Raw genomic sequence first — 15,824 nt, forward strand, 5'->3', positions numbered from 1 at the left:
GCAAGCTACATTGTAGCCACAGCCACCCTGGGGCGCACTGACAGAGGCGTGATAGATGGTATTATATGGTTGATCAAAATCCGACAGTTTTTTTCTCCGTTGGTTTTTCCATCCATTTGGCGAGATCCCAAACACACTTGATGAAATCCAGCCCATTGACAGTCTCCACTATGTGTTACAGATTACTGTGAACACTCACTGTTGTGCCACTTTCCTGACCTCCTCTGTACATATTCACAACGGTTTGAACCAAAAATTTCAAATCAAGATTCAACACTCGTTAAGATCCATTGCCACTAATTTATGTAACCGGTTTCTGCTTCTGTTTCCCCATTACACTGACATTTGTGGCAAGTGGAATAATGCTACATAAACACTGTTACATTTACAGTCCAGTTTTTGTATAATTTCACACACTTCATCCATTTGTCCCTGCTTCCTGTCAGAGCTTTGCTGGATTTTTTCCCCCGTATTTCTTAAGGACATGACTTTCACTGTTTATTTGCTGTAGATCCTTTGCAGTCCTGCCACTTCTTCTTTTGGCTCCCACGTGTCTAGCCTTGCCAGTTTTTGAATTGCTTGTGCAAAAATAAGATTCTAGGTTTGTCAAACTGTGTGATCTTTTGTATTTTTTATATACAAAATTGAAAAATTTACATGTAGACGCCATCTCTTGGCCCATCTCTTAATTCAGTTGCCTTTTTTATGCTTGAATGATTCACAGGTCACTGTTAAATTACTAACCAAATATGAAAATATTCCCTTAAAAATGGTTGGGCACAATGACTGGACTGAAAAAAAGAACGAAAAAGAAACAATGTCCAAAGAAAAACTTTGAAATATCTTCAGAAAGCCTGGATATGTATTGCTCAAGAATACTTGGAAAAAACCCCAATGAAGTTTGGCTCCTTGGAAGGAAAATATAAATGAATGAGGGGTGGCGCAAGACTTTTTCACAGTAGTAGTTGTCAAAGGACGTGAACTGACTCAACAAATACTTAAATAGTACTGTACTGTACCTTTGACTTCACAACAAAATCATACGTTTTCTCCCATAAAAACTTTAAGCCTATGAACATGAGAAAATGTCATCACTTCTTATGGCAATATGTAAGTATAATAAAAGAAGAACACAAGCACACACACACAGTCACTGTCACCCAGACAAAAAACTCACACTCGGCCCTCTGTGTAATCCCATCTGATCTCACCGACGCTCTGTTGTTAGAAGCCTCCTCTCACTCCACGGCCTATCCCAGCACTGCCTTTGAACTCAGCTGCCAAGAAAGTGTAACACCGCGTGCCTCTTTCTTTGACTTTCAGGAATGATCAGGAACATTATAATGATAAAATTGGCAGGGGGTGAGGAGCTGAGTGGGAGCAGAAGGCCTCGACGGAAAGCAAGAAAGAGGCTCGAATATTGTCAGCGTGTTGTTAATAAGCGAGCTGAGGTGTGCGAGTGTGTAAAATTCCTGCGCGTGTTTGAGTATGTGTATACGTCTGCGCACAAATATGAATTCCTCTCTTAGGGAGTGCGTGTTGGTGAGGGTGATGTCAGGCTACATTATGGCTTATTGCTGGGTTGACTGACATGCAGGATTATCGGCTGATGGGATAAATTAAAAGAAAAAAAAAGCTTTCATCAGCATGCGGCTGGGGCCTGAATGTTTGATGTTAGACTGAAGGAGTCATATGCAAGGTGATGGAAAGTGAGAGAGGGCTGGAAGGGAGGCAAGAGGCTGAGTGCCCGATAGACAGACCAAGTTTTCATTTGAACAATCCCTGTTATCTTGCAGATTCTTCACTTCACTCCATGTCTGAGTTGTCACTGTCACCAAAATCCATTAGTGTCTCTAAAACTTGGCTGAGAAAAGATCATATTTAATGAGGCAGTCCACAAGAAAATGCAAGAAATTTAGACTGGCACGGTTTCTCTGGTATTTGTCGGACAAATATGGACATTAAAATGTATAGAAGCACTTTTAGGTTTGCTTACATTTCTTGACCAAAGCTATAGTTGCCTGTGTTAGGAAGATATAGTCTGTTACAGTTGTTAGAAAATAAGAGTTCAGATAGTGGGCCACACAAACATGTTATTGGTATGTTCAGCACCACAATGAAAACAAAGCTAAAATTTATGGAAGTTTTGTTCACTATATAATAATTGAGTGCTTTCAACGTAAGTAAATATCCATGAAACATAATCCAGGCTAGATTTACTCTTGAAGATAAATACATGCGCCGCAAGAAGCTGAGTTTGAGTCTTTTGTGACCTCTGTTTTTTTGTTTTGTTTTGGTTTGCTTTTTGTTCACTGCTAGGCCACTTTCTGGGGAACCACAGCGTGCTGGACATCCTGAGGCAGGAGGGCTATGAGATTGTCCACATGCCCTCTGATCATCAAGAGCCAGCCACAGAGTGAGTAAGCAGACAAGAGTGCGCAGTAACAGATGACGGAGCATGTCATTTGATTAAATGACTGTGGTTACAAAGACAAAAACAAAAATAAGTTGCTGAAAAATAGAAAAAATAAGTGGTTGCTTGGATTACTCTTTAGAAAAGCAGTTGTTTGACATTATGGAGTCTAAGTTCTTGATGACGACACATAAATTGCGCTAATTAAATTTGAGTTTTGGATGATTCCGGTTTTGACTGAGTAATCGGGCACTTTAGAGCTATTTAAAACTCTTTACATGTTAAAATTATGACTTTTTCTAACCAGACAAGATATTTAATGGAAAAAGAAAAAGAGAATGTGATTTTCTATGTGCATGAGATTGATAATGTTATGGCAGTGCAGACTGTGAAGCAGAACATTTGTGCACTCTTACTGTAGATTTTGGCAGGGATACAGATGCACATCCACATGTATCTGTACCGACCCCCCCCCCCCCCCCCCCCCCCCCCAACTTAGTCTGTCCACATCTGTCTAATTCTCTTGAGAGTTGAGGCATTTAACCTCAGCAGATTTATTGGAGTGCAGATACGGTCCAAATTGTGCTATCCAAGAATCCTTTGATACCTCATCACCTCCCTCACCTGCCTGCTTCTGCCCCCCCCCCCCCCCCCTTTCTGGTGGCTGCCAAAGGCCACTTGCCAGAGTGGTGGTTCTGTCTGCTTTCACTGCAACATACAAACACATGCATGCATGTATGCAGGATAAATGTAGAGATGCTCAAATTTACAACTATGCAACACATACATGACTCAGAAAGAGTCTTGGCTTCGCTCCTGTGGCCTTCTACAACTCTTCTTCATGTCTGTTAGTGTTCAGGCCCAATCACTGGCACACAGCACCTCCACTCTCACCTAAGGGTTTGATCCATGGGCCTATAAAATAATAAGAGCAGTCGCTGGAATGGAAAAATGGAAAAACAAGGCATAACAAGAACAGTCTTTTTTCTAACAGTAAAAACAACTCATCCCTCCAGCTGGAGCTTTTCACAAACTTCTCACTGCAAATTACAGCTGTAAATGTAGCCTCCCTATCTCTCTCCATCCTGTTTCCAGGCTTGTGGGCTTCAGCCAGTGGTTCATGGTTTAAAAGCTGACAAGTGGACTGACTTACTGTGGTCACGAAAAACTTGTGTCTACTGCGTGCACGCACACACACACACACACACACACATGACCACACACTTGCCTGCAAGCTGACACTTCTAGCTCTCCGATACAAGGTGATCTGACAGGCGAGGAAACACACCACAGGATGGCTGGATGAGAGGTGTTTATGAAAGCTGTTAGCCTCAGACCTGGAGTGTTTTGAACCCACTGGCACAATTATATGACTGACAGAGCAGCCCAGAGCTGGGTTTGGCTGTGCAGTAGCTTGACCGCAGGCCTGGAGCTATCATCGCACTGACCAAGCCATCAGGGCCTGGGTGAGACAAGGTTGTTGAAACTTGTAAAAACAGAAAGGCAAACCGACAAATTGATCATGACCGGTGAGACAAAACTGATTATAAGTATTTCAAAAGAAATCGTGACTAAAGCATGCGATTTCTACTGCTGTTTATTTCATTTGAAAGGTCTTGAATGATGTGTAAAACATATTTTTGATGCTCTACTGAAACACAAAGTCACATGCGAGCCATATTGACAGGAAAAGAACAAGAGAGAAGAAAGTATGAGTAATGGCTGGAAGAAAGAGCAGCATGGCAAAAATATTTGAAGACAGGAGATTCTGGGTGGTCTTCTTGGTCAAATGTCAGCTCTGATGCACAATATATTGCCATGAGAGTTCCAACTTCCTCTTACGTTGTCTGCTGGGTCTTTCAACTTTTAAAGGACGCCCTTCTGGTGTTCATGTCCTTGACTGAAGTTATGGGGTGTAAGTGGAAAGCCATGGGGTGGTCAGAAACCACAAACAACACCACTGTCTGGTAGCACATTGGAAATCTTGCGAAACAGTACAGAAATACTAAAAGAAACTATTTTGATCTAATATTTGGGTAAAAGTCTTTCTGTGAGTATTAATAGAACTGAGTCCATCCCCTGTCTGTCCTGTCCTCCCTTGCTCCAGGGCAGCAGGTCCAGACTTCCTTGCAGCACCAGAGTTCAGCAAGGAGAATACAGACACTAGCACAGGATCTCCCATTAGCTGGCCAACCAGTCCAGAGATGGAGCTGGAGCTCGAGGATCCAGAACCTATGCCTGGCCTTGGAGGGGAGGAGCTGCCTCACATGCTGCTCCCTGACAGCTTGAGCCAGCTAGAGGAGTTTGGACGCCATAAACGGCCACGCAAAGCTCACCGTGGCCACGGGAGACCCCGTCTCTTCAGTGACCTGTGGGTTCGCATTGGGGATGGGTGAGATATTTATTATGATTAGTTTGACTGTAGCTGAGTTGTACCTCTTTAAACAAAACATAATAATCTTTTAACAATTGAATGTCTGTAAGGACTGTACTGGCTTGATGACGATTATTAATAAACTCTGGATGTCCCTAAGTAAAAGACCACAATGAGATTGGCTGCTGAATATGTACTGGAAATGTTATGCATGTGATTGTTCGGAGATCATGTAAGACTCAGTTCTTTTCCAGTCTAGCTAAATTCCTCATAACCTAATTTTCCCCCCCTCTTTTCTTCAGCACCACCCCACCACCAAACGTGAGGATAATCAATGGCTATGTGACAGTGGAGCCTCCGCTGACCTACCAAAAGCATCGCAGGCGGATGGAGATCTACGAGATAGATCGAGATAGTTCGCCTTCCTCCACTTCACCAAGCCCCAGCTCAGCCCAGCTAGCTCACAGCAAAGTCACGCTGTCTTGTGCTTTAGCGTGGCTTTTATCACACATATTGTTCACCTCCTGACCAAAAGAAAGTGTTACCTCATGAGAAACATTGGACAATACTTCATCCACACCAGAGCAGTGGAGCGTACCTGATAAAGCCAAACAAGGAGTGATTGTCAGGGAGAAACATCTCAGTCAGGATAAGACGTCTTAACGTGGGACGATCCGTTCTCCACCATAGAGCGAGATCGGCTTCAGGCTGCTGAAATGCCAATGTCTTTAAAAACTTGCCAAGTCTCATAATGTGTGGAATAAGCTCTGTGCTGCGTAAGAAGCAAAACGTGGACTATGTTGAACTGCAGTGGGGTCAAGTCCAAACCTCCTGAAAGTATTGAGATAGAATAACAAACACACAGCACAATGAAGAATTGTAAATTTAAAGAGCTGGAGTCTTTTACCTATAAAAACTGTAATATTATGTAGAAAAATAAGACTGACTTTAATAATGAGAATAGGTCATACTAACAGTTATAACTCTGTGAAAAGAAATGAGTTGAATAAACAAGGTACTGTGTGAGGCATTTACCTTCACACAGAGAAGCACTCAGATGCCACTTTGTAAATTGTGCATTTTGTTCATAAAGAAATATTGTATATTTATTATTTCTGGAAGAAAGAGTATATTTTCTTGCTTTTTGAAATAAAACGTAAATAAATACAGTCTGTAAACTAATCGAGTGCATCAAGCGGTCTTTCTTTCAGCAGACATAAACTGTGTGTTTAAGAATACGTTTATAACACCACCATCTGTTCTTTATTTAAAGCGTGAAATTATGGATATTTTTTGTCATAATCTAATGAAGCATATACTTCGGAATTGTCAAAAACATTCAAATATGACTATTATCTGGAAAAATGAATAGAAACTATAGTGGAACTTCACGTTTTTAACTAGGGAAACAAGCAACATGTGAGTTGAGTCTGCCACCTGCTGGCTAATACAAGGAAAACATGGGGAAAGCAAACCTCATAATGAGTCATCTGTCAGTTGTGTCTCCAGTATAAAGCTCACAGACAGGACTGTGCAACTGTGAAAATGCAACTTTGAGAAATGTGAAAAGTATATATTATCACACAGCAACGGACAAAACAAAAATAAGGATATTAGCCATTAATCAAAGGTCATACTACATTTAAACATTTTAACAAAAGGAGGAATACGGAGGCCGTTGAGCTCTGAGTGTTAACAATTAACCACAAATATCAAACTCCATCACTTCCCTTTTTGAAGCTGCTTGAATGATGAAGCTTCACTTTAAATATTTTAAGATTGGATGCTTCCTCTAAGCTCCATAAAACATAAGAATCCTTTCAGTCGTCACATACTGCGATTAACTAGGTTACAACTTCTCTTAAGGGAATCGTTGGCAACAGACAAAGTGACTATTCATTTCAATAAACTTGTTGTTGTTGATGATGATGATGATGATGATGATGATGATGATGATACTGTAGTGTATTATATTGCAGTGCTCACAATATCAGTAAAGTTCATCATGTTTGCTGTGATCTTGTTGCGAGGGAACAAAATAATTCTGTGCAAACTGTGTTGATTCCTGATCGGCTTCCTCCTCTGCTATCTCATAGCAAATGTAAATGCAGTAAGACTGTGTGATTTACAGGGACATTTACAAGTGCAATAAAAGTTGGAAAACAGAAGAACATTTTAAAAATTATTATATAAAACAAAGACAACTTTCAGCAGAAACTGCGACACTCTGAATTCTCACAGCAGCAACTGAGACAAGTTTCATTAATGATGCCCCAGTTCAATTATGTATGATGACCAGAATGCACGAATAATGTTGAATGAGCTCATCTACATGGAATTCAGTTTTATTCCAACATAACATTTCCCAGAGTTCGCAACAAGATTGTCTACTTCGAAACAAGGCGGCACTTTGAGAGTAAACACGGTGAAAGTAGTTAAAGAAAAGATGAGACATAATAATAATAATAATAATAATAATAAATGCAAAAAGCATTTCAAAAATAGAACAGAGTTCATCATTTTAGTATCAGCAGGAAAATACAGCATTGACAGGGAATGTGAAGCTCTCCAGTGTTTTTGTAACTATCTTCTCATTGATAGTTAGTGCCCAATTTGTGGTTGAAAGAACCTATCAGGTGTCAGAGAATATGTATACTCTGTCTCATACCAGTCTTATAATTTAAATCTAGTCTTCTAGAGACACTAAGCGGCTGCGCTGCACTGCTGCAGTTAGCACTTCTACCACTAAATGGCGCTAGAGTCGCATAAAAACTTGAGCAACAACAAAGCACATAAAGCTGAAAACCTGGTTGGAGGCCGCAGAGCCTGAGCACAGAGACAGGCACAGAGGCGGCCAGGCACTGGGTTACAATGGCTTAAGAATGTCCATACAGGTACGTAATAAATAATTTAAAACAAACTGTCAAGTTGTAAATTTTAAGTCAGTGGTAATAAAATGTTTTATTTTAATTCAAGGTTAATGATACCACGCAGGTACAATATACCCAAATTTATTCTTAGAAATATTATAATATTTATTTATTTATTTATTTTAAAAAAAATAGAGAGAGATTTAAACGAAACTTTTTTGCTCTACTGACCACATGAACCTGTTATTGCCAGACATTATTCTATAATTGTTGCACCATTAACTTTACAAAACATAAATAAATAAACTAAATTATGTAAAACATGAATTTAAAAGTTTTTTTCTAATTCGGTTTACTTTTCTGAGCAGTTTTAAAATAAAAACATGTAAATTCAATATTTGTATAAAAACACAATAAAATTTGGAAGATTTTGAGTGTTCGCATAAGTTATTGTCAGTCGTCTGAAAAAGTGACCAACACTTATGACCTATTTTATACATAAAACAAATTTTTTTGGGATATTTATTCACACAAAAAATCACTAAGAAATGAAAATATGATCATTCAAATATATCTGTACATTTATCAGCTTAAATCTTGCTTAAAAACCTTTAATTAAAAGATTAAAATAATATTAATATATAAATTGTAACTTCACGCTTACCTTTCAGGTTAGCCTACACCTTCTCTTGGTCTTCTCATAAGCAATTTTTTTTTTAAGAAAAAAGAGCAAGTTTTTTAGAACAAACAGCTTTTTCGCCCCGTAAGCCAAGGCAGGACAATATTTGCCTTAGCTAGAATACCATTTTCCCTGGGCTTTGGGGTGTTGTTTGAGGGAGTGGGGGCCTTGACAGGGTGCTCTGAGGGCTGACCCTCACTCTGCTGGGCACACGCCGCCAGCCGCATATAAATAAAAGATTACAGTGGAAAATCAATTTCTGAGCAAACTCATTAAAAATGCCCCTCACCTTAAATGATTCCCATTTCCTTCCATTCAACCTGTTAACGCCTTGCTGTCCCTGAAACCGACCAGCCTACCCCCACACCCCACCACCACCACCACCACCGCTGCCTCACCCCACTCCTCCCTCCCACCCTTCTTCCATCCTTCGCCCTGTTGCTCTCCCCCGGTGGTAATTACTTGCACAAGTCGTTTTTTGCCCTTTGATTTGCACCGTTTCACAAATGAAGGTTAAGTTTGTTTAACCGTGGTGGATTTGCCAGTCATGTTAAAGCATATAATGTGGCAGGTCCTTGGTTTCTCCGCACACCTCAGGCACCCCCTGGCCTGCCTGCCGCCCCCCTCCCCATCTTCTTCCCTGTTAGCCTAGGCCTCTTAGGGAGGTGGGAGGGTGGGTGGGGGCTCCAAGGTTAAGGCTTAGTGCGCCTTAGGAAGCCTGTAGTGTATCAGACTTCAGACCCATTGACTTGACTCAAAGGCAACCAGGAAGTTGTTAAAAATCACCTCTGGTAAAAGGATTAAGAATCAAACTGCCGCGTTTGTCCTGAGAGGACGTTAAGACGGTCACCGCTAAGTTGCAACTCACTGACAGATAGGGAGAAAAAAAAAGGAGCATAATAAAGGACCACTAGTTAACTTCTGTTCAAGGTCTTGGACATCGATGCTGTAGGTGATGTACATATTGTCTTTTGCAGTGTAAATTACTCATGTGGTGAAGATAACTGCTGAAAGCATAAAATGCACAATGGCAGAAAGTGTCACAAGCCTCCTCTTCGATCGATACCTAATAAAGAGTGAAGTCACAGGAGCCAAGGAGAACATTGATCTGAGCTAGCTGGAGCTTCAAAGAGCATTTAAAGTCCTCGCTGCTTTGACTGTCGAGCTGCAGATTGCACACTCATGGAGGACTTTGTTATCACACAGTCAGGACAACAGATGCCTTTCGCATTCAGCTTTCTGTCTCTCTCTCAGTCAATCGAGTACATTGCAGTGACACACAGCAGGTCTGTGTGGTCGTTGCTGAAGGATGTTTTTTAATTTTTAACACTAGATCTGTAATTATGAGTCGCAGGAAACGTCTGTCTACCACAACCATGTCCTGTGTGGTGAGTGTGACCTCATATTTCACAGAGAGCTTTGATTCTCTGTCTAGCAGAGGGCAGCCATAAAGCTTTGGGAAAACAAAAGCGTGCTTAGCCCGAGGGCAGATAGCTCTTCTCCCTTTAGATAATCCTGTTGATAGTGGAGGCAAAGCAGCGCTGTTTGGACAGCTCAGCTAACTCGCAGCTCATCTGTGTTTGTGCTGGTTGAGACATTATTTTCTCTCATTGTCCAAGTCCCCTTGAAGATGCGTAACTTTGAGCCGCAGGATTGAACCCATGGCCTTGTATTCCATTAACAAGGGTCAGGTGCAAGTCTTAAAGGCCAGACAGCATCTGGTGATGTTTATTAAAAAGAAAAAAATATATATATATACTACACAGCTAGGGTTTGACTTTATATTTTCATTTTAATCAGTCACCCAAAGAGATCTAAAGCCTGCTGAAATTTTATTCACAACTATAGTGACAAGAAATGTTGACGTATCAGATAAAACTGTTCAAATCTTGCTTGGATGAGGTTATTCTTCTTTCCTTTGTTGAACCCAACCAAAGTTTCTTATTCTTGAACACACTCGGTGATTTCATTTGCAGTCTCTGGCAGATATCACTTGGTTGATACAAGTTATTCATGCTTAAATGTTTCTAAACAAATCAAGCTATTTCATTGGTCACTGTCTCTGTGATGAAGGAGGATAATCATCGCCACACTAGAGCTTTTTATTTGTTTTGGTGTCCAGCACAAAGGTTCACCTAAATCAAACTCTTTTTTTTTTATTTAAAATAATTATAAAGGCAACACAACTTTCTCTTAAAAGTCTCTTCTCTTGTATTCCAATATAAAATTCAATACAATGTAAGAAAAATGTATACATTTTAAAAAAAGAAGAAAAATGGGGAATTGTTAATTGTGCTGCATAGAAATAAAAATAACAAAGTAGTTTGTTTTTAAGTGCTGAGGTAGAAGGAGTGAATGCATACCAAGGAGAGCAAAGTAGTTACAAAGGAAAGAGGAATACCATGTGTGCTCGTATGTCCGTGTGTATATGTACATGTGTGTCCTTGCGTGTGCATTGAAGGATGGTGGTGAGAGTGTTGTGTTTCACAGTTTTTTGCCATGATGCACTGCTTTATTATTCTGCACAAGGGGCACTTCACATGCGGAATGGGTTCTCTTTGATATCGACAGCAGCTTGAGGGAGAGAGTGCACTCAAAAACAGGCGAGGGCGAATTTATTCTGGGGAAAAAAACAGATAGTTGTGTACTTCCCTGGCAGTGGTTGCCGCACATAGGAAGAGCCAACCGCTTTGATGCTCCAGCGGTGACACTCCACACGCTAATGAAATATGGTAATTACAGCCACATGAAAGCCCTTCTAAACAGAGCTGGAGAAAGGGTATAAAAAACAAATATGACTTTATCCAAAGATACCCACTGTGATTAATTCTCCTTTTCATAAACATATATTTTATGCCGTTCAATTGTTACAAAGCAGCGTGGGCCATCAGTTGACCCAGGAGCAGGCGAGGGGGAAAGGTCCGCTGATTAAGAACCCTATTGTTCGCTTTCAATAGAAGACAGTCTGCTGGAGAACACGGGACGGTGAGGTGTCAAAAAGAAAAGTCCCTGCAAACGAGTGCTCTCTGTGCTGTTCTAACTTTTGCATTTTTTAAATTAATTTCTTTTTTTATTTGAAATTCACCTAATCTGGACTGTAAAACTTGGCACAATCAAACACAACTTAGGAGACTTATTGGTGGAAAAACTGGTAATGTGATTGACATGTAAAGGAAAGTATTGTGTTTAAAGTTTACACAATGGAAATTTGAGCAAAATGCTTGCATTTTTCACTCATTCTCTAAGAGAAACTGCTTTCCAAAGAGACCCCAGAGCTCGATACAATGTCAGTTACTTGTTTTGACAGCACACATAGCTTTATGATTGTGCTGAAGGCAGCTGACTGTGGCAGATTCTGGGTGAACTGTAAGTTTGGCAGCAGGTCTGCTGGAGATGAATGAGGAACAACTTGCTTTTGGTTTCTCTGCACATAAAGACAGATTGCATGAGAGTAATTTGACGATATATATAGGGAACAAACTTAAACAGCTTGTTCATTCATCTAGGTGTTAACTTTTAACAAATGTGACTAATGGATAGCAAGTGTAGGTAGAAAAACAATAAATACCACACTTGTACACATAAAGTTTTAAAGCCAGGCAGCAAAACTACTTTCCTACTCCAATATTTTAAGGTCGTATTAGAGTGGAAATTAGTGACGTGACCTGATGCAATGCATGTCACTGAAGAGGGGAGCAGGGAGACACTAGTGGATAAGAGAATTCAAGGGGTGGGGGAGGCTGTGTGTTTGACCATCAGTGTTTGCTCACAGTCAGACGGTGTAGCAGCCCCTCATCCCACGACCACTTTCGCCTTGCTGACTGGCTCTCCCAAGGGATGGCGCTAGAGGTCAGGGAGAAGGTGGGGGTCAAATGGGCTCTGATAAGTCCTGCTAATAGGACGGTGCGCGTTTTTGCGTGCACACGCCTGTCTGAATGGGGTTGTGTGGGTGTGACTAGCTAACTGGGGCTAAAAGCTAAGGGAACAAACACACAGCCATCAGCACACGAGAGCACACGTACACACAAAGTCATGCACGCTGTATGCATGAATCCACAGTCTTTAAGGTCAGACCGTGGGGTGAGAATGTTAAATGGCCAGGCTTGGGACATCAAATATTTTCCTTCCCATCACTATCAGCAAACCATCTGCCTGAAATCTTTAAGTGCATGTGCGTGTGTGTGTGTGCGTGTGTGTGCATTTGTGTGCATTTGTGTGCATGCAGCAACCTATACAGGTTTAGCTGATCAAACTATTGAGCCAAGTTGGCTTTATTAGAGCATACAGAGTCAGAAGGACATACAGACAGGCAGGCAGACAGACAGATAGGCAGGGTAAGCGTGTGGGCGCCAGCAGTCGCAGCGCAGCAGACAGACAGATGGAGTTTTGGGTGCATGCTGCTCAGATAGGAGCTCATCCCACCCTGTGTTTTTAATACCCCCAGCTCCTTTTATCGCCCTCCTCCAGGTGTATCCAGGTAACTCCAAGGCCAGGCCGCTCTTAAAACCCCAACAGTCAAGGTAACAGGTAATTGCAGAATGGTACTCGTAAAACAGCCTGTTTGTCTACAGCTCAACTCCGCCCTGCTTGTTTTAGATGCCAAACTTGGAGATACAGGAAGCAAAAGTGTATAAGGCTATAGTGTGGTAATGCTGCTCGTTCTATACTTAATGTTTTAGCCCACTGCAGTTTTTCCCAGCTAATACTAATCCAAGTCCTCTGTCTGCTTCCCTTACTCCTTTTCACTTTTCAGACTTTGATTATAGTTACTCTAGTTTTTTTTAGTCTTTCTTACTGTCTTTATCTATCCCGCTCCCCCTCCAGTGCCCATATTTCTCTGACTTTATGAGTAACACTGGCTCCCTCCCTCTTTTAATGTTTGATTCCAGGTGATAAGAGAAGACGGAGAGATGAGTCTGACTGCACCGGTTAATGTGGTCAAAGGTCATAGGCTGTGCTGGGGAGTGGGGAGACTCTCTGCAGATAGTCCAATCTAAAACTGGACCATGATCAGTTTTTGGACCATGAATTGTAGATGCTGGCTCTCAGCCAAGCTGTCTGCACACAAGCCAAGAAAACATACACATTGAAGCAATTGTCCATATCTGCGTGAAGAGTCATTATCTGACAATCTGTCAAGATACTGATCAAGAGTTTGTGTAAATCTACTGTCACATGTGCTTACCCTCTAAACAGCGATAAGGTTACTGCTTCTCTTTGCACACAGGCCAATAGATACACAAGTGTGCACATCTGTACATGCATATGTTCTACCATATATGTATGGTTAAAAAGAAACACTGTGTGCAAACAAATACGTGCACATTTACTGTAGAGCATGAATGGCTGTAACCTCACGCAGACTGTACAATCTACTGTCAAACAAAGTCACAGTTCATCTCCTCACCCTTCAACAATCACTTGTTTGTTCCAGACCACATACAAACAGCACACTCCCCCACATAGTGGTCATTGACACAGACCAAAACTGAACCCTCCTCTGGCTCTTTGCTTTACACTCCCATGCTCTCCATCTTTTCACAAACCTCTCTTTGTCCCCGTCTTTCTTTCTCTCTCTCTCTCCCCCTGTGCTCATCTGATTTCATTCCTCGTCCTGATCCGGCCATTATAAATTCATTGTATGCTGTCGTGGCTGATTGAAGTGATGGGCTGATTCCTCAGAGCTTCCTGCCTGATGGAGGGTGCTATAGCAAATAGCCCAATGGGTCTGTTTAGATAACACTGACCTCTCACAAACCATTGCCACATCTGCTGTGAGTGAGCTTTGTGGGACTCGCTGTCATCGCTGAGTGAAAGGATGGACAAAAAAATTGAAATGGCAGAATGAAAAATACAAACAATAAACAGGAACAGACTGAGTGAAAGAAAGACAGAAGATGTTGGGAAAAAATTAAAAGGAAGAAAGACAGAAGATGAGGGCGGAGGGGGTTAGAGAGTAAGAGCTAACGGGAGATCTCGGGTGGGCAATGATTTGAAGCGTATTGTCACTCCCACCTGCCCTCTCCATGAACAAAAGTGTTAGTCATCATCAGGGTGAATTGTGAGGGGAGACAAGGGGCCGCTTCGTTGGTCCCCCTGATCTGCATTCGGCCCATGGGGTTACCAGGGTAACGAGTACAGTAGACAGAGGGAGGAGGAGTGAGAGGGGGGCATGGAGAGGGCACTCACCCTTTTCCTTGGAAATGGATATTCATGCCTTTGTTCTGCTGGGGTTATGATCGTGTTGATTAGGGAAAAAAAATTGTTTAAACAGCCCGCCCTCTCTCCTGGCCTCAGATATCGTGTAGCCGACCGGACTTCACCTGGTGAACAGATCATCATTCAAACACCAGTACTCATTAAAAACGGGGAGATAATGGAATGCAGACTATTAAACAGCAAATCGTACATTTTATTTGGCTACATGAAAGAGGAAGTGACCAGCGGTGGGTCCATTTTCTTAATTTCTTTTCTCCAACAGACCTTTGACTGCTAATTCTCTGCAAATGTACCTGTTACTTGAGCTTACGTCGGTCCAGAAGGAATACACTGCGTTGCTCAGAGATAGCCTAAATATTTCTTTAAGTATTTGGGGCAAACAAATGTTCTTTTGAAAGATCTTGAAAAACAAAACTTTGCAACTCTAATGTAGGGAGTGAACACCAAAAGATACCTCATGTGGTATTTGGATAACGGTAGTGGAGAGTGGTGTATTACACACTGGTCCAAATTCCCCCAGAAGCGCTCGACTGGCCAGAGGTCTAGAAACTGCAACGGCCACAGCACATTCATACTCTAACCATTCAGTGCCCCCTCGTGCTCCTGTGAATGGAGGCATCCTGGAAAATGGAAGATATCAATCTCATAAGGACTATGATTGCATCATAATTTAAAGGTTTTCAGTCAGAACTATTTTGCACTAATTTGCTAATTTGTGTCTCCTCCTCATAAGTTCACGGGTCGACCTAAACCATGCCATCAGAATTCACCCCAGTTAATGACGCAGTGTCCTAAGGGAGATCATGGGGTGGTAACGACTCCTCTGAAATATGAACGGAATAGAACTGAAATAAAGTTTAAAGTTTACTTTCTATTCTTTTAATAATGGATGGAAATATCTTAATTTTTGCTACATACCATTTATTCTTAAGCTCCAGTTACTTATTGTTTTGGAGATGTTGAAATATTAATATGATAAACCTGCTAAAAACATTATGTTATAGATATTGTTATAGATAAAGCCACTCATCAGCAATAGTTATTAAAGCCTCCACCTGCACAGCTAAAGTAATACACAAATAAATAAATTATATACTGTATAATATACACAATATATTTATAAATTCTGAAACTCTTGAATCTGCATAATTAGTACTTTTCCTTCAGCTACTTTAACTAGGTTTTGATGCTATAACTTTTGTACCATTACTTTATGTGTGCCATCCCATCTAAATCATGGGGGAACTTGTGGACAGAAACCCCACACTG

The 15,824-nt window shown here is 41.2% G+C and overlaps 1 protein-coding gene across 2 annotated transcripts in view; it reads left to right on the forward strand.

Annotated features, from left to right (window-relative positions):
- The window catches only part of trabd2b (TraB domain containing 2B), a 69,745-nt gene extending 63,792 nt beyond the window's left edge, over positions 1–5,953 (forward strand). For both annotated transcript variants that reach the window (XM_086283810.1, XM_086283811.1), the window contains 3 exons: positions 2,320–2,416; positions 4,521–4,805; positions 5,090–5,953. In XM_086283810.1, coding sequence (XP_086139936.1) covers positions 2,320–2,416; positions 4,521–4,805; positions 5,090–5,315 — 608 coding nt within the window. In that variant the 3' untranslated portion in view covers positions 5,316–5,953. The remainder of the gene's footprint in view (positions 1–2,319; positions 2,417–4,520; positions 4,806–5,089) is intronic.
- The last annotated feature ends 9,871 nt before the right edge of the window (positions 5,954–15,824 follow it).

This window comes from Aulonocara sp. 'chitande type north' Nkhata Bay, linkage group LG23 (genome assembly GCF_057382095.1).
Source record: "Aulonocara sp. 'chitande type north' Nkhata Bay isolate Kocher_YH1m ecotype deep benthic linkage group LG23, A_spYH_male_GT1.1, whole genome shotgun sequence".
Lineage (NCBI taxonomy): Eukaryota > Metazoa > Chordata > Actinopteri > Cichliformes > Cichlidae > Aulonocara > Aulonocara sp. 'chitande type north' Nkhata Bay.